Source organism: Brassica oleracea, chromosome C9, assembly GCF_000695525.1.
Source record: "Brassica oleracea var. oleracea cultivar TO1000 chromosome C9, BOL, whole genome shotgun sequence".
NCBI lineage: Eukaryota > Viridiplantae > Streptophyta > Magnoliopsida > Brassicales > Brassicaceae > Brassica > Brassica oleracea.
This window is the reverse complement of record NC_027756.1, coordinates 1083754-1106084: the sequence shown is the minus strand read 5'-3', so window position 1 is coordinate 1106084 and position 22331 is coordinate 1083754. Positions and strand designations below refer to the sequence as shown.

Genomic DNA, 22331 nt, shown 5'->3' with positions numbered 1-22331 from the left:
TTTCCGATAAGGGACTACAAGTTGACCCAAGCAAAGTGGAGGCCATCAAGTCGTGGCCAACACCACGGTCTATCAGCGACGTACAGAGTTTTGATGTTCTTCTGTTGCTGGCTGCTATCTTCTCTCTTGATGGATTGTTGACTGGAACTGTCTTTGTATGCCTCCAGATAGTGTGAGTCATGAGCAACTTTCGTGAAGTGTTATTTATTTTCAAGAGTGCAAAATCGAATTTGGTTGATCAAACGAGCTACTCGAACGGAAAAAAAGGATCGGTCTTCTTTCATCAGTGCATTAGACCATTTTACATTTGCAAATAAGCTTTGTTTAAAATAAGAAGCTGCCTCCGTGTTAGACACGCTACTGAGAGCCAAGTAAGGCTAATCAACCTCTGCAATTTTGGTGCACTTAACTTGTATACGTGCTCTCTTCTTCTTGTTTCTCCTCAAACTCGAATGACCATCTCCCTTTTTCCTTTTTTTCGGATCGCCCTTTGTAAAATATGACTTGATCCTAACAGCTCAAAATTGCTCTCTCGTGGTGTCAGGCCTCAAAAGCAGCAATTCTGGAGGTTGGCTAACACCGCACGCCAAAAATAGTAGAGAGGCTCAACATAACATGAGGATGAAACCACAATGCCTTTCATGCTCTTTGGCTTGACACGTTTTATAAATTCTCCAACAATGCCTTTCATGCTCTTTGGCTTGACATATTTTATAAATTCTCCAAGTAGTTCACCGAAAACATGTTGTCGTGGAACATAGGCACCGCCCCTTGTAGTAGTAATTCTTTCTGTTGAGCAGCAGGCTTCCTACCTGTTCATGCTAAATTATATACTTGTCTATTACTGAACCCAAATAGTAACAATTACTCTTTTTTTGCAAACAGCCTGAATGTTTTATGATGGCTATGCTGTTAAGGGAACTTTTCTCTTAAACAAGAAATAAGTCTGCTCTCTTTTTTTCTCATTATACAGTATTTGTTTGTTTAAAATGATTGCAAGCAATGTCCTTATGCTTTGCAGCTTCCTCCTCTGACTGTCCAGGTTCGGCCTTCTATGATCAAAGTCTCTAGAGATCCAGCATTGTCAAATTTTAGCACATTTAACTCCCTAGAGTAGTCAATACAAGGTATGTGTTTATTGGATACAAAATTTCTCTCCCAATGAGTATTAAGATAGATCAAAGTATTAATTCAAACGAAAAAAAGAAGACTTAGAAATATTTTGCTAGTTGAGCAAACTAGCCACCAAGTATTATTTAGTTAACTTAAACAAACCATTAACCATAGTGTTTGCAATTATTACCACTTTCGGAGCTACAATGACATCTAGCTCGTGTTTCCACTGTTCGAATGTGTTGATTTCAATAGCCATATCCCAGCTAATCTTGATTTTGGGGTTGGAAGGAAAAAGAATAAAAAGCTAAGTCGATCTATATCTATTAGATGGGTTTAGGGTTTTGATACGAACTCATATTGGGCTCCGAAATGGGCCTGGAAGAAGATTTTACATCTTGTACTAAAAGTACATTACAAACAACCAACATGTGGTGAATTGGATAACTACATAACCTTGTCTCCCCGTTACACTAGGATTTAAACTTACCACCAAAGAAATGTGGAATCATCATGTTGGAACAGTGTAGTAACGAACATCATCATCTTGATTGAACATCTTCACACTGATAAACAGCACCACCACAAAAAAGGATATAGCAAACATGAGTTTGGCATACCTCATGTTCTTCTTCTTCTTCTTACTACTCATTATCATCTGTGATTGAGGTGTTGTTTCTTCACCAAACATCACAGTTGATGATGATGAGATTGTTTCCATCGCTTGCTTCACAGGTGTTGGAGATGATTGCTTCCTGAGTTTAGTGTTCTGGCGAGATGGCATTGGACTCCGAATGTCAGAATGATCCAATCCCATATCATCAGGATACTGAAGAGAACTGATTAGCTTCCTTGGTGTGCTATAGATGTTGAAATCTTCAGCATTCATGTTTCTTGAACAATGCCTCTGTTGCATCAAAAAAGAAAAGTCAAAAACATTATAAAGAAATTAGCAAAATCATAACAACAAAGATGGATCAAACTTCCTCACCTGTGGACTAGTAGGAGTTGTGTTCTGCATCCTCCTGTTCCTCAAACTTCCCATTACAAAACCTTCAAACTCATCATCTCCATTGTCACAACTACCATAAGGGACAAGAGGTGAATCAGACACAGTGGTGTCTCCAGAGAAGAAACCATCCTTCAAAGAGATATCAACCACACCATTACTCCTCCACAGCTTCCTGTTCACACTCCTCCCATCAAAGTTACAAGAGCTACGCGGCGAAGACTCAACCGGAGAATCATACCCACCACTAAAAGACCCTCCAAGAGTCTGTGACTCAGGTGACAAAGACTCATTATCATCAGGAGAACGAGGAGAACTCTTCCTTCCACCAAAATTCGAACCAGTCACAGAACCACAACAACCTCTCTTCTTCTCCATCTTCCCCTCAAGCTCCCCAGCTATCCTCTTAGAAGTCACCATCGCTTCATAAGCAGCTCCTCTAACGTACGCCATCTGATCCGTCTGGCACCTCTCCATCTCCTTAACAATCAACTCAACCTCAGAGTATATACTCCTCGGATCCAAACACTTCATCAAAAAGTTAATCATCTGCACAGCGGACAACCTCTTCTGCGAGTTCCCTTCCTTCACACCAAACCCGAGTATCCTTATCCCCGTGTGTATCAACAGCCTCGCGTACGCCTCAACAATCAAAGGATTACGCTTCGCAAGGGCCATCACCAAACCCATATGGAGATGCGTCTGGTTAGAGTTCCCGTCCAACGCAACGACGACGTTTTGGCAAACTTTATTCACCATCTCGTCAGAAGCAAACCTCCAGTTATCACAATCCACGAGAGCTTTGAGGCACAGCGCGGAGCCTGAAGCTAAGCTCTCTTGTGAACAAAGGAGAGAGTCAGAGAGAGGCTTACACAGAGAGTGTATAATCACACGCTTCTTGTCTTCTTCTTGTTCCGTAGGGTCGATACCGTACCTAGCGATGGCGGGGACCACTTTAGAGCAAGCCTGTTGAAGAGGGAAGGATCCGGCGCTGGAAGCTAAGGTCTTGACGATGGTGGACATGATGGTATCGATCTGGGGGACGATGTTGGGTCCGTGGACGCGGGCGAGGATCTCGTAGAGGGAGATTGTGTATTCGCCCGAGAGAGAGTTGGTCTCTTTGGTCTCGGAGACTTGGGCTAGGAAGCTAGGGATGGCTTTTGAGTCCAGGTCTTTGACGTAGGACTTGAGGGCTTTCATGGCGGTTTTGCGGCTCTCTGTGTCTTTGTCGAGGTTTGCGAGCTCTTGTCGGAGAATCGGGTTGAGATTTAAACCCATTGGTTCAAAAACTGCGTTAAACAGAGACAAAAGTCAAACACTTTAAGCAAAACCCATGTCTCAGATCTGTTAAAGTCAGAAACTTTAGATGCATTGTTCAAATATAATACTCTGTAAAATGTAAAGGCGTGAACTTTCCGACAGAAACTGAAAAAAACAGACAGCTAAGTTCGAATTCAGACAGAAGCGTGAATGTCGGAGAAACAGATCTGTACCTTTGTGTTTTTGTACTGGAGATGTAGTTGCTCCTTATTGGGTTTGGAGGTACGAGAAACAGATCTCTGTATCAGCTGGAGCTAAGCTCTCTTGAGAGATCTTGTTTTGAAGAAAGCTCTCAAGGGAGAAGAAACCAATGTTAGAAGAAGAGAAGCTGAGACTCTGAGATGATGTTTATGAAAGAAAAATCCCGCACATTTTCAAATGTATTGAGACAAGTGTTGGTCTTTAGCGGATTTAGGGTTTTTGTTTCTTCTCTTTTTGTCTTTTTTTTTAAGGTCACTCTGATTCATTTGTCGCCGTCTGTATGTTTTAGTATTTTTTTTCTCGCGTTCCGACAAATAAAATAGGAGATCATGTGTTGTAGTAGATTAGATTTAAATTCAAATTTCTCTCTATATTCAAAATCTCACCGCTCTTTCATTAGATGCAGTGGGTCCCGTTTCAATGGACGAAACTACCCCTCTCTCGATCTATTATCGATCTACAACATTTTCAAAATATTTATTTTTGTCTTCATTTAACATTTTTCAAAATATTCTAGAGATCCCGTGTCCATTAACGTCTAAATTAAAATATGTTTTAGATTTATTTTAATTCTGTCATTAACATATTAATTTCCTAGATTTTTTTTTATAATATTAATGTCATTTTCCCTTACTATTGGAGATTATGAAAACTTATGATATTCAAGCTTATGTTAATAATTGTGATGAATATTTTTAGGGAGGTAAATGTGTTTATGATTAAGATCTTCTCCTAGTAGCATAAAATAGGAGAGGTAAGATTTGATTAACGGAGAACAAATTCCAATTCTTTCCGATTATCAATGATTTTGGAGAAATTTTGGAATAGGTAGAGTTTCATATCATATTCAGACCCGTTAATTGTGGTGTATATCCTTAGTACATTAAATGTAATTATGAGAATGATTTCTCCTTTGTAGTATAAAAGAAGTTACAAGTGATTGATGGAGAAGAGCTTATTTCTCAATTCTCTCTGATATCTATACTTTAGAATATAACTCTATCTATGCTTTAAAACCAAGTAATGGAATTTGAGGGTCATACTTAAAAAAAAGTAGCACGGAACCAACAAAAAAATGTACTCCCTTTGTTTCTGAAAGTAGAATTTTCTAAATTTATTTTTTGTTTCAAAATAATAGATTTTCTAAAATTTTAAGGTATTTTAAATAGTTAATGCTGAAAAGTTGTATACTTTTAAGAAATATTAACTGAAAATATTTGAATTGATTGAATACTATTGGTTGATATTTATTGAAAAATGTATAGTAAAATAAATAATAAATTCAATTGTAAAAAAATAATTGTTTTCTTAATATGCGTGAATACTCTAGAAAATTCTTCTTTCGGGAACGGAGGAGTATTTCTTTTGTTTTGAAATCTCTTATTAGGTGAGTTAATCGATGAAATTTTTTAACAAGTTGTTGGTTCCAATGAGCTCATCACTCATGGAGCACACACAATTGGCATGTCGATTACTCGCAGCTCAGGTGTTTTCAAAAGAAAGTCCAGTAACGCCTAGGCTTTCTTATCCATTTATCTTATCTCCTTCCCCAGCCATTGTATCTTTCCTCCCTCCCTATATCCCAATGCCGAAAGTACACAGTTTCAGATCATATCAGTAAATCCAGAAGCTGAGGATCAAACTATGTATACGATGATCGACCACGGTTCGAAGATCCTACCTGATTGAATCAAGTGATAGAGCTAACGAAGAGAAGATGATCTCCCTCTCAGGAATTTCGATATAAATTGAATTTATCCTTCTTCAACCTCTCCCGCTAAGATCCTCTGTTACCAACAATTTATCATTTAAATATTAACATTTTTATATTTTAGATATGGAGATGAATTTTTTTACTCTTATTTTTTTAGTATCGTTATGAAACAAAGTAACAATTTGTAAATACTACTTTTAATATGTTGTTGTGTCAATACAAACTTTTCTTAAGGTAACTAACTATATAAAACACAAAGTAAAAAAAAACGATAAAATTTTCAAACTAAAAATAAAAGATTAATGTGAAAACTAAAGATTTACAAAAACATTGCTTCTTTTTTTGTCAACACAAAAACATTACTTACAAAAAAATTTCATCTTAAATTTCCACTGTCTACTACTAGAGGTTCACTATTATTGTATTCTTTTTCTTTTAATATGTTGTTGTTGTCAATACAAACTTTTCTTAAGGTAACTAACTATATAAAACAAATAGTAAAAAAACGATAAAATTTTCAAACTAGAAATAAAAGATTAATGTGAAAACTAAAGCTTTACAAAAACATTATTTTTTTTTGTCAACACAGAAACATTACTTACACGTTTTAATCTTAAATTTTCACTGTCTACTACTAGAGGTTCACTATTCTAGTATTTTTTTTCTCTGGGCTTTCATAATTGTTATTTCTGGATCGTCTTTCGCGATGGACACAGAAACATTACTTACAAAACGTTTTCATCTTAAATTTTCACTGTCTACTACTAGAGGTTCACTATTCTAGTATTCTTTTTCTCTGGGCTTTCATAATTGTTATTTCTGGACCGTCTTTCGCGATGGGTCACCCACTGCTCTCTTTAGAGGATGCAATTATCACGTGGGCGGTCAGCAGTTGGGGTTCTTCTCCTTCTTCTACTTCAAGGAGTCCAAATGCCATCCTGCTGTTGTTAACTTCCTCGGATGGATCCCTCGAAACAATTATTAAACTCTCAGGGTTAGTGTCTGATATGTGTTTCTTTAATTAATGTTTTAACATGCAACATTTAACTATATATGCAATCAAAGTAATTTTGAGAAAACAATTTTTAATAGTAATTTTGATATTGTGAGTGATCAATTTAGAAATTAAACTAAATGAATACAATCCGTGAAGACAAAAACAACCATACAATCACTTACGTCCAATTGATAAATCAACTGAAAGGCCATATGTATCGAATAGTTTTCACATCATGCATCTTAAAGTTTTCATAATTAATCAAAACAATATACCAAAATTTCTCTTTAAAAAAGTTTGAAATCTTTTTAATTTTTAATTTTTATGTTTATTCAAAAAAATAAAAGAGAGATGATAATAGAAATAGAATATATACATGCCTTCAAGTGATTAAGATGGGATTTAGACTCTGATCTGAAGAGAGCGCCGCAAGACATTTGTTTTGGTAATGAGCCGAGGCGTGAGAGGGAAGCTTCGCATCGTATATATGATGCGGCGACACTATTGAATACTTCCTTATAAAAGAGAGATGATAATAGAAAAAGAATATACTTGCCTTCAAGTGCTTAAGATGGGATAGACTCTGATCTGAAGAGAGCGCAGCGCGCAAGGCATTTGTTTTGGTAATGAGCCGAGGCGTGAGAGGGAAGCTTCCCATCGTATATATGAGCGGCGACACTTTCAATACTTCCTTCAAGGTCTTTACTTCACAGTCTATGAGCGACATCTGAATGTACACCATCGTTTCTTGAGAAAGAGAGAGAGAGAGACAGAACAAGATCAAGAAGGAAGAGTGGGGGTAAGAGAGGAAACTGCCATTGTTTGTTTATATAGACAGATGGTGTCGGGTTTTAGTGAAAGTTACCGTTGGTGTTTCTTTATTTTTTTTTCAATTTTTTAAAATTTATCATCCACGGTAAAAAAATGAAGAAAATGTTACCGTTAGTTCTTTTGGTCCCGAGGAAACAGAGACCTTTCAACGTTTCACCTCGGCAAAGGGGTGTTAATTTATTGGTGACATGTTTTTAATATTCTGATGACTTGAGATTTGACAGATTGATTATGCAATTTCAAAATAGCAAATACTAATAATAATTAACGAAAAGGTGTAAAAGGCCCATTAAGAAATTATAAATGGGCCGGATACGACGATGATTACGTGTCACACTATCCAAATCGGCTAAAAAAGTGCGTGCCCTGACGGAGAGAGAGAGAGAGGCGATGGAGGAAGAGGAGCACGAGGTAATTAATTAAGGTAATTAATTAATCTTGGGATCTAGGACATGGAGACAAGAGTTTGAGAGGGTGGAGACAACCTTTTCTCTGAACTAATTAAAACCTTACAGATGGAGAAATGGAGACAAGAGTTTGAGAGGGTGGAAGAAGATGGAGATGACCAAGGATTTGAAATAAACAGCAAAATGTCAATATTTTATAAAATAAGACAAGGTACAAAGGCAAAACTCATCCCATGGGATCAACAAATGTTTCTAAATAAAGTATAAGAAATGGAACAATCTTTGGAGCTTTTATCTTTTACTTGACTTTGCTTTAGCGTCTACTAGTTTTCTTATTGAGTCTTGGTTTCTGATGGTTTCGAGGGTGTTCATCATATACTTCCTCATTTGGATTTACTTCTTCAAACTTCACCGGTTTGATTATGACTCCAGTCTTCTTCACAATCTGTACACAAGAGGTTAAATCGCCACAAGGTCAAAAGAAGTGCAACATAGGTACTAATGAGAGCTTGTCAAAGTAATTAAGAACGAACCTCTGGACGGTTTAGATCTCCAACAACAGTAGAGGGATTAAACTCGGGTCCTATAGGCATACGCATACTATGTTCGAAAACTTCCTTTGATGTAAAAGGGAAAGGTGGAGTCACTGTATGAAGTTTCTCAGCCTGTCAAAAACAGATAACATGAGTATTAACAAAGGAGTTTAGGATACTAAAGCTGAGTAAGAGACGCTCACCTTTTTATCAACCTTCTCTGATATGATAACATGTTTAAGACGAAAGTCTTTCCTTGTTTTGAGAGCTTCCTCTCTCTTTCTCTGAGCATCTTCTTCTTTCCTTGTTGTTTTGATCTGATGATAACCTCTCTTATTGGTAGGCCATGGTTGTCCCCAACCAGGAAGCAGAACCGGCTTTTCCGGTTCAGGAACTTCCTGATTTAGAACCTCTTGCTTCTCCTTCTCAAACTCACCTACCACATCATCACCAGCAAAAGCACGGTTTATAAGCTCTGCTTGACTAGGAACTTCAAAGAGCCCGTCCACCATTTGCTCTGCTTCACTCTCTGAATTTTCACTTTCTTCATATCCTGAAATGAGAATGGTTCCATTGTTTCTTCTAGCAGGTGAGGCAACATCTCTTACATCCTCTAAGTCATTATCGTCTATGTCACTATCACTATTGTTGTCATAGAAGTTATCTGAATCCTTTTTAGACTCTTTTGGAGCTTCGGTTGCACCAAACACTCTTCCACCACTAACACTAATTGTTTTTTTAGGCTTTACTGCTCCACCAGAGTTCTCCCACTTGGCAATGTGGCTATGGTCCTTTATGTGGTCTTCCATAGAAACCTGCATCATTGGAAACAGTTACATCAGAAGTTCAACATTAACTATGTTCCATGGAATTAGAGCTTGAAAATTTTGAATTGCATGTGCAGGTTGAGATTATTTTAAACGAAGCGGGGGCGGATTAACCAAATTTGAGTTGCGGATACTTGCCAATCCGTAATTTTTTTCAAAAAATGATTTTTGTTAAAAGATTTTTCGTAAAATTATATAAAATATCATAAATATTTAAATAATTTTAATTATAAATAGATTATTTTTCAAAATAATAATTATTATATATTTAAAATAATTATTTTTAGTATAATTAATATTAACCGCAGATTTGGTGGATTATCACAGGTTTTAGCGGGAAAGATGCGGATATAAAAGTTTTTGTTTACGAGCTATGCGGGTCCAGGGCGGTCGGGTTGACCCGCGAACCCAACACTACATGGAATGAGGTAGATAACAGAACTTGCCTGGTTCAATTCAAGAAGCCGAGCTCCATCTTCTCTATGAGCCTCTGAGACCTCATTATCATTAAGCACAGAAGCCATTCTCATCTCAAACTCAGTCCTCGGTTGAAACTCCGATGCTATTGCACCGACCGTAGACTTTCCAAGATTGACGACTTCTTGGCTAAAGTAAACAGTTGGCGCCTCCCTGTTCCTTTTCACCAGATGCACCCACTTGCTAAACTCCTCATCAACTAGTCCTCTCGCTGCTTTACGTTCCAGTCTTTCACGTTCTGGCTTTGGCAGAGGGGGGTGAACAACGGACTTGTAAGTATCTTTCCTCATCCTGGAGATTTGTTTGCTTGTCTTGTGATGCCCTTCAAGAGGGGCCAAGAAGTCTTCCTCCGTGAGGATGTTTTTACCCGAGAGAACGTCACGTGTGGGATTGAATTCACCTTCTGGATAAGGTTCAGTGAAGAGCAGAGGTTTGCTCTTACTCTCACCTGAAAAAAAAAAAAAAGATAAAAGAGGATCAAGGTGGGTTACATATAGAGCAGCAAAACTCTGAGAAGAAAGTCTCGGTCTTTACTATTAAAAGCTGCACTAGGCATCCCAGTGAGTGCTTGCAACATCCGGGTGTGTCTATCCTCCTCATCATCATACTCACTGTTCACACAATCTTCATCATCTTCTGACTCCACGTCTTCATCCTTCATTGGGGATAAAGACAAGGAACCAGTGAGCCATTTACCAGAGAAAAACAATTGCCGGCCCACAAGGAAAACCTAAAACGCTAAAACAACGCTAAGAGCTAAACATTAAAACGCTAAAATGCTAAAACATTAAACACTTAAACAACGCTAAAAGCTTAAACACTAAACGCTAAAACACTAAAACATCATTAAAACAAAGCTAAAAGCTAAACGCTAAAACATTAAACACTAAAACAACGCTAAACCCTAAAAGCTAAAATGCTAAAACACTAAAACAACCCTAAAACACTAACACAAGGCTAAAATCTAAAGCCTAAAGACTAAACCTAAATGCTAAAATGCTTAAACACTAAACTCTAAACTCTAAATCATAGAGTAATGGCTGCAAACATGGGTTAACGAACCTCAAAATCATCAGGAAGTTTGAATTCGTAGCTATCGAGACGGCCGTAGCGGTTGTTTTTTCTGGATTCCTCTTCAGGGATGCCTTCTTCGTACTCGTACAATTCGAGGTCGGAATAGATCTCATTGTCATCGGAGTTCAAGGGACGTTTATGAGTCGCGATCATCTTGAGTATTGAGTTGGGCAAGTGAGGACCTTTCCTCTTCTTTGACTTAGCTAGGGTTTTCGAGCTCCATGATGATTTCCTCTTTAGTGATCCCATGACTGTCTTGATTCAACTCGAGAGAGAGGGGAGCTCGTAGGGTTTATATACTTTTACTACACGGTCTGAGTGGTTTTAGTTCTTTTTCTTGTCTGGTTTCTTATTACGTAAAGCCTATTGGGCTTTTAGGAGGCTTCTAAGAAGCCCAGATATGAAAATCAGATAACATTGACACGTTCTCACATGTTTTAAAGGAAACTTAATGACCGGTTCGGAGTATCACTCTAAGAACATGCGCATCAGGAGTTCATGGGAAGGGGTCACACGTTTTCAAAAAAAAAAAAAATATTAAAATAAGCATAAATGAAAGATTTCGGTTCGTCCTGCTTCTTCCGCGTGAACTCGGGTCGTGACTGTTCAGCGGGCCCCACGCCACGTGGCGGCCCGCTATTGGTCACTTTATTTAATTTTTTTTTAATCAAACGAAAAAAAAAAAAAATAAAAAGTTAATTTCTTGAACTTCAACGAGCGGTTCGCCGCTGCGCATGCTCTAATATTTCCCGATTTCCTAATTAAATTATTAACAACATGCATTTTTATATTTTTATCTAATATCATATATATATATATATATAATAAAAATGGGATGGTTCCAATCTAGTTTTCAAAATTGGATATAAATATAAATGTGATATTGTACATTTCTCTAACCAAATTTAAATGACAACTAATTATCAGGTGAGCCATGCAAAAGAAGAGAACATGCAAAAGACCCAAAGTATCACAATTGTTTAGTGGTGTTAGAAATTTAGATAGAGTGAAAATGACATGTCCTCAGTCCATATACCAATCGCCTAACATAAACTGCATGTCATGATCATGCCCAAACTTCACTGTGATTTTGCTCATTTTGTATTGTAGTGTCTCTCCGGCTTCTAAAACACTATAGTCTCTTTACAAACATTTTTTGACAAATTTTATAAAGCTTTATAAAAAATTTGGCAAACTTTATAAAAGGGTTTTCTAAAATATAATTAAGTGAATTATAGACTAATTATAGACTTCATGAAGTCATATAAAAAGTTACAAATTATAAACAGTATCGACAAGTATAGGAACTGAATTGTAGATTCTAAATGTCTGAAACTCTTATAGTTTCAAGACATTTTATTTTAATCATGTTCACACGTTCAAAACCAAACCTAAATAAAGATATTTTGTGTTCAAAAAAAAAAAAAAGATATTTTTATTAAGCAAACAGTCTAATTTTGACTTAATGAAAAAAAAAGCAAAGCTAATTATGGTCAAAGGCCATAGTTACTTTCCTTTTCACCTCTCCATCGTCCCCTTCCTTCATTCTATATAAACCTTCATCTCCTCTTCCTCATTTCACATCCCTCAAAACCATTTCGAAATCAAATCTAGTTTGAGAGAGAGACACACAGACGACACCAAGCTTCTTTCAATCTCCTCGCCGCAGATCAAACTCTCCTATTCCTCGGATAAACCTCTCCTTCTGCGGCGGCGATATAAAAAGTTTCAACCTTTTACTGTCTGTTCCATCTCTCTCTCTCTTTCAAATATTTCGATAAACATGGCTCGTTCTCTCTCTAGCGTTAAGTTCGTATCCGCTTTCGTCTCTCAAGAACTCTCCAATGCAATCTTCCGGTATGCTCTGCTTATGCTCTGTTTTTCCTCTGTTTATGCTCTGTTTTTAAACGGTGTCGTTCTGTATTTATTTTGGTTTAACATGAGGTTTTGCTTATGTTATGCTCTGTTTTATTCTGTTATTAAACGGTATCGTTTTATGCCTTTTGTTTAACAGACGTGGTTTTGCTGCCACGACGGCGCAACCGAGCGGTGGAAAAGGTGGAGCAGTTGTTTCTGCGGTGGTGAAGAAGGGAGTGGAAGAATCGAACCAGAAGATTGCTGCTTGGATTCCAGACCCCAAAACCGGTTATTACAGACCGGAAACCGGTTCCAACGAGATTGATCCAGCGGAGCTACGAGCAGCTCTCTTGAACAAAAAGCAGTGATTATATTAATTGAATGAAGAAGTTCTTTTTTGATTAATTATTGTAATGTTAATTTAATGTCTTGAGACGAGATTAGGGGAAGAGGGTTATGATCTTGTGCGGTGAACCCTGTTTTACGTGCGATTATGTAATGAACCAATAGAGAAGCCTTCCTGGTTGTTCTATTTTGTAACAAAAAGGATCGTTGGATGTATGATGTATCCATGATATAGTTTTCTAAAATCACTTGTTTACTACTAGCAATTTTTTCTTTTTCTAACTTAGCATAACAACTACTGATAAGACTACTTATTTTTTTTGGAAAGGTATCTCTACTGGATTAGCATATTATTCAATAATTAGGTCATAATGATTTAATGAAGCATATCATACAAATATCAATAATTATAATAAGCATACCATACAATATTCAAATAGTTAGACCATATCTATGTTAAGTATCTAAATCAGTTTTAACAATAGTTTGCAATAAGACACTTGCATCAATGATCAAACTCTTAAATTCAGTATGTGAAGCTCATATTACCACAACTAAACCAAATACTAATACACATATTATAAGTTATTTATTTAATAAACTTAATCATCGCCATGGCTCATACTAAAAACAAAAGGCCTTTTATTTGGTACAACATAAGGCCTAATAGATTCAAGAAGAAAACAAAAGCCCATTACAATCGAACCCACATCCACACTGAGGACTCTCCTCAAAATCAACCGCCGGGAAACTCGCCGACGCAATCCCGACGGAGAAATCAAGATCGCCGCCGTCAAGAGACACCTCAACAATATTGACCCAGAAAAAAAGCACCTTAACGCTAACGCCTTTCAGATTCTTGACTTGGCCGGTGGATATAACGCCGGAGATAGTTGATTTGTACTTGAGCTGGTACGACTGGATGGAGAAATCACACGTGCCGTTGAAATAGACTTTGAAATCGCCGGTTTTGGGGTTAAGCTCGTAGTCAACGACGCCCTTTGGGAGGATTCCTGGTGGTAAATTGTAGCTTTTGACAGCGTCATAAGCGGTGGGCTTTTGGTCGGAGACGGTGAGGAAAAGAAAGAAGACGAGGCTCCAAGTGAGGATTGTGTTTAACGACATCGCTTGTTCTTCTTCTTCACTCTGTTGCTATGATTCGTGTCTAGTTGTGTTCTATTTTTGAAGTAGTTGTGTTTTATTAGGAAAACAGTTGTTAGGTGTTTGTGTAATAACAGTGTCAATGTCCGATGAAGTAAACATGCAATACATGGACGGTAGAGATTTGATCGCGAAGGTTCGTGTTCAGATGAATCAAACCAAAACTTAATTGACATGAAGAAAATGCACCAACTACCAACTTCACATTCCATTAAACTGAAATGTTTGTTTTTCTAGAAACAAAAATCTTGAAAACAAAAATCAAACCAGAAATGAAAAACCATAATGGACCACCGAATAAACCGAAATTGTTTTTTTCTTTCTTGCCTTGTAACTCAGAGATCAACGAATCATCATCAACAAAAATATAAAGCAGATTACAATAACTATCAATACAGAGGAGATTGAACAATCTTACTTACTCTTTGTGTGTTTGTGCTCAAATCATCATCAGCTCACATCTCTCAATCTCTTTATCAACGTGTCTAACGATTTGTTCTTAGGGTTTTGCCTCGACCCTCTTGCTCCAAACGTCCCAAAAATACTATCTGATGGATCTCTCAACTTCTCAGATACCGTCGCAACTTTCCTATTATCCAAAGCGTGGTAGCTTCTTTCTCTGATCACAGGGTTAAGGAACTTCTCAGGGTGACTACTCAGAAGCAAGTTAATCATCTGTCTTATCCCCACAAAAGCCGTTTTCATCTCGTTAGCCTCTTTCTCCGTGAGCAGTGAAGTTAACTGCTCTGTAAAAGAGTCCAGCAACTGAACATCCATGTCAAGTCCCTTGATTGCAGCCATGCTGAGTCTCTTCACCAGATCCCCACACAACGTTCCGACGATTCTCTCGGAGATGTGAGCGATCACATCGCGCAAAACCCTTTTCAGGACTTTAGCGGGTAGAATCTGCTGCGCGGTGGAGACCAGAGTCTCCAAGTAGATTATCACTTCGTTCATGTACTCGTTCCCGCCCTGAGGAACGTCGTCGCTTGTCCAGTTCACATTCTCGACCAGTATCATGAACCCGTCTATCTTCTTCTTAAGCAGCCCCGAGAGCGTTTCCTCCGCCGCGTTTTGTGATTTGGTCAACGGGAAATGCCTTCTCCCTCTCTCCGCCATCCTCAACGGAACTCCCGAGAGCTGCGCGGCGTGTCGGAAGAAGAAATCGCAAGCGCGCTCGAACACGGCCATGTTTGCAGCAACCTGCATCGCTTGAGACACTACATGAACAGATGAGCTAATCAGCTTCAACAGAGCCTCGTCGAGAACTTCGCCTAGAAGCCTATCTAGATACTTCTTAACCACATCGTAGAAATCAAGCTGGCCTCCGTGAGACATGAAACTAACCGAATCCTCGATAAAAGACCGAACGATCCGACAACAATCCGGAACCGCGGTGGAAAACGGCGCAATGTAAGGAAACGCCGGCGCAATATCCGACGTCTGAAGCTGAAAAGAGAGAACATTCATGGAATACTCATACTCCTTCTTCATCAACATCTGCTCAAACTTATCAGCAGACAAAGCTTCCGCCATCTGTTTCCGACAATCAGACAACAACAGCTCGTGATACTTGTCCCTATGCTTGCTCAACACTTCGAGAAGCGGGTCAACAGTGTATCCATACCTACGCAGACTCACACCTAACAAGCTAACGTAATCCTTAATCAACAGCAAATGATTAGCCGTCTGCATCCTAGAGAACTGATCCTCCAAAACAGCGCACATATTGGTAACCGCAAGATCCCACAGAAACTCGACCTCCATCTTCGAAATCAACCCTCCTCCGGTCCTCAAAACCCGATCCTCCACTATGAAGAACCCCGCGATCTGCGCGAAAAACGTCTGGTGGGACTCGAGAAACGGAGTCATTGAAGAAACCTGTGAGTCAGACTTGAGCTGAAGCTCCCTGTTATCGAAATAGTACTGCTTAAAACCATCTTCGAGTGAGAGTGTTTGATGAATGTGGTAAGCTCTATAGAGCGGAGTCAAATCAAAGCCATCATCATCACTAGACTCATACTCGTCACTATCAATATCTTCTTCGTAGACGCATTCAGGTTCCTTCTGTTTAATCCTAAGCTCCTCCTCACGCTGACGCGAGGAGGAAGCTTCACCTATAGCTAACTGACCTAAGTTCCTACACACGACGCGAATCTCCACCAACCAATCGCCAAGCTCCTTACTCACTCTCCTCTTCACGTACCCTCGAATCTCAGGGATCCTCTTCTCAATCATCCGCTTCAACGTCGACGACGGCGTCTTCTCCAAGAGCTCGCTCTCGATCAGCTCCACGCACTTGAGCGCCATGTAGAAGCTCCCTCCCTGGAGATGCCGATTCGCTCGCGACGCGATCTCCGCCACGCGGACGCAGTGCTTAACCGCTCCGATCGCCAGATCGACGTTGTTGGAGACGGTCCCGGCCTCGACGAGCGAGTCGAGGGACGATAGAAGCGGAGCCGCGACGGATTAGAGCTTGGAGTTGGAGTCCGAGAGGGCCGATTTGAGCGATTCGACGTCGGAGAGGAGGGACTTGAGGTCGTCGACGGCGTGGATGAAGTCCTGGTAGTGAGCTTTGCAGACCTCCTCGATCTCGGACTCTTTGGATCGGGAGAAGAGCTTGAGGTGGTGGAGGAGCGTCTCCGGCTTGCCTGTGCCGAAGGTTTTGCGGACGAACGGGCCTAAGTCCTCGCCGTTGCAGATCGCGGAGGATATCAGGAGCTCGTCGAGCTTCTCCGCGGAGTCGAGTCCGTTTGTTGTGGGGCCCGCTTTACGCCGCGGTTTTGGTGATTGCATTGTGTTTTGGGAGTTTTAGGTGAAGCGTTACAGCGAAGAAGAGGGAGGAGGAGTTTTGGATTTGGAGAAGAATGTTGTTTGACTAAAAGGGTATCGCTGTAGAAGCGGTGCGACGGAAGAAGGTGAGGGTGCTTTCGTCTTTTTGAAAAGGAGAGTGGTTTCTCTGACTTTCGGGTGAATATTTGTCCGGGAGTTTACGCATAATAGGTGCGTGATATCACACGCTTATTATTGTAAATTTTAGCTTTTTTTTTTTGTTGGCAACGAATTATTAGCTATTTTACTTTTCAACATTTTCATTCCAATATAAAATTTAATACTCCTTCCATTTCAAATTTTACCATATTTCTTAAAAAAAAATTTAGGGAGATTATTGGGCAAAGAATTATAGAGGAATTATTAAGTTTTGAGATTCCATTGTTATTGGTTAGTGAATTTTTAAAATCTAAATATAATTCATTGTTATTGGGGGTGATCGATTTTTAAATTCCACTCAAAATCTTTTGTTATTGGAAAATTTTAGTTTTCATTGATTTTAAGATTCTATTAAAATCTATTGTTATTGAAATGTAAATTTTCTTTGTTTTTACTCATAGTACTCAACTTTGAGAATATCATCTATACCCATAAGATTTTTGAAATCAATGTAATAAAATACACTCACATACAAAAACTCAAATTGAAGAATGAAATAATATGCAAATCACAACTTTAACATAATACAATTCACAACTTAAAAAAATAGAAAAAAATATTAAAAATTTAAAATAAAAATTGTAAAAATAGTTTTAAAAAGCACTTTCGAATTTTTAAAAAAAAAACATTTCAAAAATAATAATTCAAATTTTTTTTACAAAAAATTCAAATTTAAAACATATATTTAGAAATTATATAAAAAAATATTTTTTTTATTTTTTATTATTTATATATCTATAAAGTAAGAAGTAGAAATTAAATTTTTTGGTCATTTTATTTCTTGAGATCTTTTTTATGACAAAAACTTTTTTAAAAGTTGTTTAGAAATTGTCTTAATTGAAATGATTTTCTTTCTTTTTTTTTCTACCACCATTAATTTTTTACTTTAAAAGTTAATAACAATCAATAGCTATACACAAGTAATGAAAATCTATGTAAAAGTATTTGATAAAATTTGTTAAATCTAGTTAACTTGTAAAATCCTCTCAACTATTAAAATCATCAAATTCCACAGAAATTCATGTTCCAATAACCCCTTTAGTGTTTGAGATTTCTAAATTAACTTTATTTTTAAAAAAACTATTTAAATAATTACATTTTATAATTTTTTATTATTGATTGAATTATTTTTATAACCCCGCTACTATCTCTTTTACGATGCGTGTCTAATATAAATCATAAGGAAGCAAAGATTTACATCTTTTGGAAAGATGAATTAGAATGCGATGAACAAAAAAAAAAAAAATTGCTCAAAAAGCATTAGTAATTTCGCATTTCATCTGAAATAGAAAGAGAGAGAGAGAGAAGCCAAAGGATTGACAAAAACATATTCGGATTAACAAGATCGGAATTAAAATAAAATAAAAAATGAATTTCTCTCTCAAAGATCTTGAGGAGAGAAGAGGTATAGATGTCTTATTTAAACAAGTAAAAAAATACACACATTATCCTTTCATTTCAAATCCCATTGCAAGTAGAAGCTCACACCAACAAAGTGCTCTTGACGAAGCTCAGTAGAACCGAACTTGATTTCGCCGGTTTAGAATTTCTTGAAGAAGCCATAGATATGGTCAGTGATTTCCTTGGGCTTCTCCTGCTGAAGGAAATGACCAACACCTTCCATTACCACCACTTCTTGTAGAAATGGAACATGTTTCTTCAAACCACCATCATGTATGTATTCCTTTGTTCCGGGGATGTGGTATGTAGGGTCAAGATCACCCGTAATGTACTTCACAGGGACCTTGATCTGTAGACCATCCCACGGAGCCGTTAATTCCCAGCTTCTACAGGTTTAGAGGGATAAGACCATGAGGAGTTATCATAATGATTGAATAACTGGAGGCTAGATAAATATTCATAAAAAAACTTACAGGTTCATGGCGCGATAGTAGTTTAGTCCGCCAGTGAAGCCTTTTTGGCTAAACTTGTCTGCATAGAAACATACGTCTTGCTCGGTGAACCAAGCAGGTAAAGCAGGTGGATCAGGTAAATATTTGAAAACTGACTTTGGAATGCAAGGTGGGCGTGTGTTATGCGAAGTGAAAAAACCATTTACTAACTTCTTCATATCAACTAGAGCAAAGTCTTCCTCAATATCTCCAGGCTCCTGAGATAAAGAAAAGAAACACAAGCAAATGGAAACAACAAGACTAATCAAACTTGCATTTTTACTTATAACAAACAACCATATAACTAAATAGAGTAAATGACTTTTGAAATTCTTTTATAATTAATATTGCCATTTTTAAATCATAAATATTGCAAATTGCATATCATATGGTCAGCTACTTTGAGCTTTGTATAGGTAGGTAATAAGTGATAGTAGGTCGCAGATTACATATATCCAAATAACATTCCTCATTGCCATGTCAAAAGAAGTAATTGTTATTAAACGTAAAGAATCACAACTGATCTAAAACAACTAAACACCAAACAAGAAATCAGCTAAATTCTTTTGCCTTTGATGATTAACCAACGTGGACAATGAAGAAGAAGGTCGATGCGCAACAGTTCAGTCTCAACAGTTTCACACTAGCTATCACTCGTTAGCCTAGTCTTAAGCAACCACATACCCAAATAAAGTAAATGACTTAGACTTTTTTATTTGATTACTATTTTATATTATAAAATTACAACTTGCATATCATAGCTCAACTACTTTGAGCTTTGTATATGTAGATGTAGGCTTGCTGTTTCGGCTTATTTGGTTTATTCAGGTCGGATATTTTTGGTTTCGGTTAGTTTAGTTCGGCCAAAGTAAACCAAAAAACTCGGTTTGGTTTGGTTTTCGGTAATTCCAGTTTTATATTTTTCTTGAAAATAACCGATTTTAGGTTTTGGTTAGCTTTCAGTATAACTTTAAAAAAAAAATTTGGATCGTTTTGATTATTTTTGGTTAGTTTAATTAATTTGATTTGGTAATTTTGGTTAACTTTATTTTGCTTTTGAAAACCAAAACTCATAAAAAAACGAACTGAATTGAAAAACCAAAATATTTTCAAAAGCTTTCTGAACCAAACCAAAAGTGAACAGAAAACCAAATAATTCGGTTCGGTTCAAATCCGCAGGGCTAGGTAGGTGATAGGTCTCAGATTACATAGATCCAAACAACATTCCTCACTGCCATGTCAAACGAAGTAATCACCACTAAACACCAAACAAAGCAATCAGCTAAAGTATTTTGCTTTTGATGGTTAACCAATGTGGGCAATGAAGAAAAATGTCCGTGAAGTAACATTTTCCACTACCTACCACTCGTTAGCCTAATCTATATCTTCACCAGTAACAAACAAAAGACTTGCGTCATAAGTCAGATAAAAACCCTAAAAGACATGGAAAGTTTCGATTCAAGTCTCACCTGGAACCTGCAGATGTAGTAATCCTCGCCGAACAAAGCCTTAAACGCATCAACAGTTTTCACAGAAGGATTCCTCGGATGAAACTCAACGCTCATGTTCACCAGCGCCTTGACTCGATCAGGCCTGATCTTACACATCCACCACGCGATGATGGCTCCCCAGTCATGGCCAACGAGGAAAACCTGGTCAACGCCGAGCGAGTCCAGCAAACCGACGAGGTCTCCGACGATATGGGGTAGGGTGTACGATTCATGAGACGGGGGAGAGTCGGAATCGCCGTAACCTCGGAGATCAGGAGCGATTGCGCGGTAACCTAAGTCGGCGAAAGAGAGAAGCTGGTGGCGCCATGAGTACCAGAGATCGGGGAAGCCATGGAGGAATAGGATCACTGGACCTGAACCGATTGAAGCTATACGTGCATGTTGATGCCCTTGGTGGAAACCGTCGTGTGCTCGATCCTCTCCATTTGTTTTTTCTTTCTCTCTTCTCCCTGATAGTTCTCTCTCACTCGCTTCTCAACGTTCGTATTGCATTCATATTTATATTGTTTTATTTATAAACAATTGTGACCAATGGAAATTATAGTCCAGAATTATTTTTCGGAGTCCAAGACCCGATCCAATCCAAAATCTTGATATTCAGATCCAGATCAAATTAGGGATAAATTATTAGGAATCCAAGATTGATCCAATCAAATTTTTTATTTGTAATTTTAATATATACTACATGTTTTACAGATTCAAATTTTAATAGTGAAAACTGACGTTTAAATAGTAAATTCACTTTCATTTTTGTAAAAGAAAAACTCACATTTCTTTAATCTAAACAAATACTCATTCCGTATACCAATAATTGCGTATACAAATAATTGATGATTTAATTTTTTATTTGTGTAAAAAAATTGGTGTTCTACTTTTAATTATGCATTTTATTCGAAAATTAAAACAAAAATTAAAATCTGAAATATGAGTACTAGAATTTTAGATCATGAAACAAATACAACTAACAAAACTAATCATTTAAAATATATATTTAATGTTATTAACATGTGTGCAAATCATAAGATCACCTCCATTGGGGTTTCTTAAATGAGGTTCTAAACAAAATGATGAAAAAAATAAATGAAAAAAAAAAAAAAACCAAAGAGAACCGCTGTTTAAAGTGGGATTTTAAGGGTTGATAAGAACTCTTACGTGTCAACTTCCTATTTGACAGCCTCTTTCCTTCGTCATCGGTCTCATGCGAAAATTCCATTTTTCTCTTCCTCCTCCAAGCTTGATCTCTCCATCTTCTCTGGCGATTCTCGGTCGATTCTTCGATTTCTCCATCATCTCTGTCGATTCTCTGTGAAATTTTTCTTATATAATAGTTTTTGTTCGTTTGATTCGAGAGTGTTCGATTTATTCGTTTGATTCGTTTCATTCCTTTGTAGAGGATCTTGAACGTTCGTTTGATTCAATCATAACTCTTCTCCCCTCTCCCTTCCATGGTGGGTCACTTCAAAAAGGGAAAGCTTTTATGTTTATTTGATTTGAGTCACTTCGATCTACCATCCACTTCAGGTAAACTCCATTCTGAGTGAAGTTTCTTTGGAGGGTTTTTGATTTTGAGGTGAAAGTTTGAAACTTTATTGAAATTTATGGGTAGGTGGTGGCAGTTGCTGGACTCATCACAAAGATCGTCTCTCCTGCATCTGCTTTGCTCTCCTTGTGCAATGCTTTGTGGTTGTTGCAGTGGAAGAGGTGAATCTTCTGAGCAGCAGATGAGTGAGGATGAGATGTTTTATTGCAGTCTTTGTGAAGTTGAGGTGCGTGAAAACATTTGACTTCACAAACTCGTTGGTTACTCTTTCTTCTGATTGGTGTGGACTAATATGTATTTACTTTCACAGGTCTTCAAATACAACAAACATTGCAAAGTTTGTGGCAAATGTGTGGACAGTTTTGATCATCACTGCAGGGTATTAAATAGATTTGTCTGATTTGTTTCAATCCATTCATTCTATTTTAAATTTCTTATCTTCTTTTGCTTATGGAATTGTGTTGTGTAGTGGATAAACAACTAATCGGTTCTTATTAGTATTTGTATTTTCAATATGTTGTAATGTCTTCT

The 22331-nt window shown here is 37.6% G+C and overlaps 4 protein-coding genes, 1 long non-coding RNA gene and 2 pseudogenes across 5 annotated transcripts; 2 read left to right on the top strand and 5 right to left on the bottom strand.

The window, feature by feature from the left end:
• Window positions 1-1448: 1448 nt before the first annotated feature.
• Window positions 1449-3946, bottom strand: LOC106313299. Its single transcript, XM_013751084.1, has 3 exons — window positions 3616-3946; window positions 2105-3411; window positions 1449-2020 (listed from the first exon to the last, which is right to left on the bottom strand). Exons 2-3 carry the CDS (start codon window positions 3398-3400, stop codon window positions 1625-1627), a joined length of 1692 nt encoding a protein of 563 aa, XP_013606538.1. The 5' UTR covers window positions 3401-3411; window positions 3616-3946; the 3' UTR covers window positions 1449-1624.
• Window positions 3947-7565: 3619 nt separating this feature from the next.
• On the bottom strand, window positions 7566-10752 carry LOC106314058 (U3 small nucleolar RNA-associated protein 14 homolog A-like). The gene is made up of 6 exons (XM_013752005.1): window positions 10492-10752; window positions 9964-10084; window positions 9399-9877; window positions 8329-8940; window positions 8126-8257; window positions 7566-8037 (listed from the first exon to the last, which is right to left on the bottom strand). Exons 1-6 carry the CDS (start codon window positions 10750-10752, stop codon window positions 7906-7908), a joined length of 1737 nt encoding a protein of 578 aa, XP_013607459.1. The 3' UTR covers window positions 7566-7905.
• Window positions 10753-12070: 1318 nt separating this feature from the next.
• Window positions 12071-12909, top strand: LOC106316988 (indole-3-acetic acid-induced protein ARG2-like). The gene is made up of 2 exons (XM_013754855.1): window positions 12071-12360; window positions 12518-12909. The coding sequence occupies exons 1-2, from the start codon at window positions 12287-12289 to the stop codon at window positions 12726-12728; spliced, it is 285 nt and encodes a 94-aa protein (XP_013610309.1). The 5' UTR covers window positions 12071-12286; the 3' UTR covers window positions 12729-12909.
• A 374-nt stretch (window positions 12910-13283) lies between these two features.
• Window positions 13284-13958, bottom strand: LOC106318634. The gene has a single exon (XM_013756694.1). It carries the CDS (start codon window positions 13828-13830, stop codon window positions 13378-13380), a length of 453 nt encoding a protein of 150 aa, XP_013612148.1. The 5' UTR covers window positions 13831-13958; the 3' UTR covers window positions 13284-13377.
• A 206-nt stretch (window positions 13959-14164) lies between these two features.
• Window positions 14165-16823, bottom strand: LOC106318633 (annotated as a pseudogene).
• Window positions 16824-18224: 1401 nt separating this feature from the next.
• Window positions 18225-20685, bottom strand: LOC106318545 (annotated as a pseudogene).
• A 742-nt stretch (window positions 20686-21427) lies between these two features.
• LOC106318546 lies at window positions 21428-22294 on the top strand. Its single transcript, XR_001265325.1, has 3 exons — window positions 21428-21781; window positions 21867-22026; window positions 22111-22294. It is a non-coding gene; the product is annotated as an uncharacterized LOC106318546 (long non-coding RNA).
• The last annotated feature ends 37 nt before the right edge of the window (window positions 22295-22331 follow it).

Bases quoted from the DNA above. Each gene is read 5' to 3' on its own strand.
- LOC106313299 (XM_013751084.1), bottom strand. From the start codon at position 3,400: ATGGGTTTAAATCTCAACCCGATTCTCCGACAAGAGCTCGCAAACCTC. The intron at 2,021-2,104 runs GTGAGGAAGTTT...TTGATGCAACAG, and splicing joins CAACTCCTACTAGTCCACAG to AGGCATTGTTCAAGAAACAT.
- LOC106314058 (XM_013752005.1), bottom strand. From the start codon at position 10,752: ATGGGATCACTAAAGAGGAAATCATCATGGAGCTCGAAAACCCTAGCT. The intron at 8,941-9,398 runs GCAAGTTCTGTT...CCAATGATGCAG, and splicing joins GGCTTCTTGAATTGAACCAG to GTTTCTATGGAAGACCACAT. The intron at 8,038-8,125 runs GTTCGTTCTTAA...TCTTGTGTACAG, and splicing joins GAGATCTAAACCGTCCAGAG to ATTGTGAAGAAGACTGGAGT.
- LOC106316988 (XM_013754855.1), top strand. From the start codon at position 12,287: ATGGCTCGTTCTCTCTCTAGCGTTAAGTTCGTATCCGCTTTCGTCTCT. The intron at 12,361-12,517 runs GTATGCTCTGCT...TTTGTTTAACAG, and splicing joins CTCTCCAATGCAATCTTCCG to ACGTGGTTTTGCTGCCACGA.
- LOC106318634 (XM_013756694.1), bottom strand. From the start codon at position 13,830: ATGTCGTTAAACACAATCCTCACTTGGAGCCTCGTCTTCTTTCTTTTC.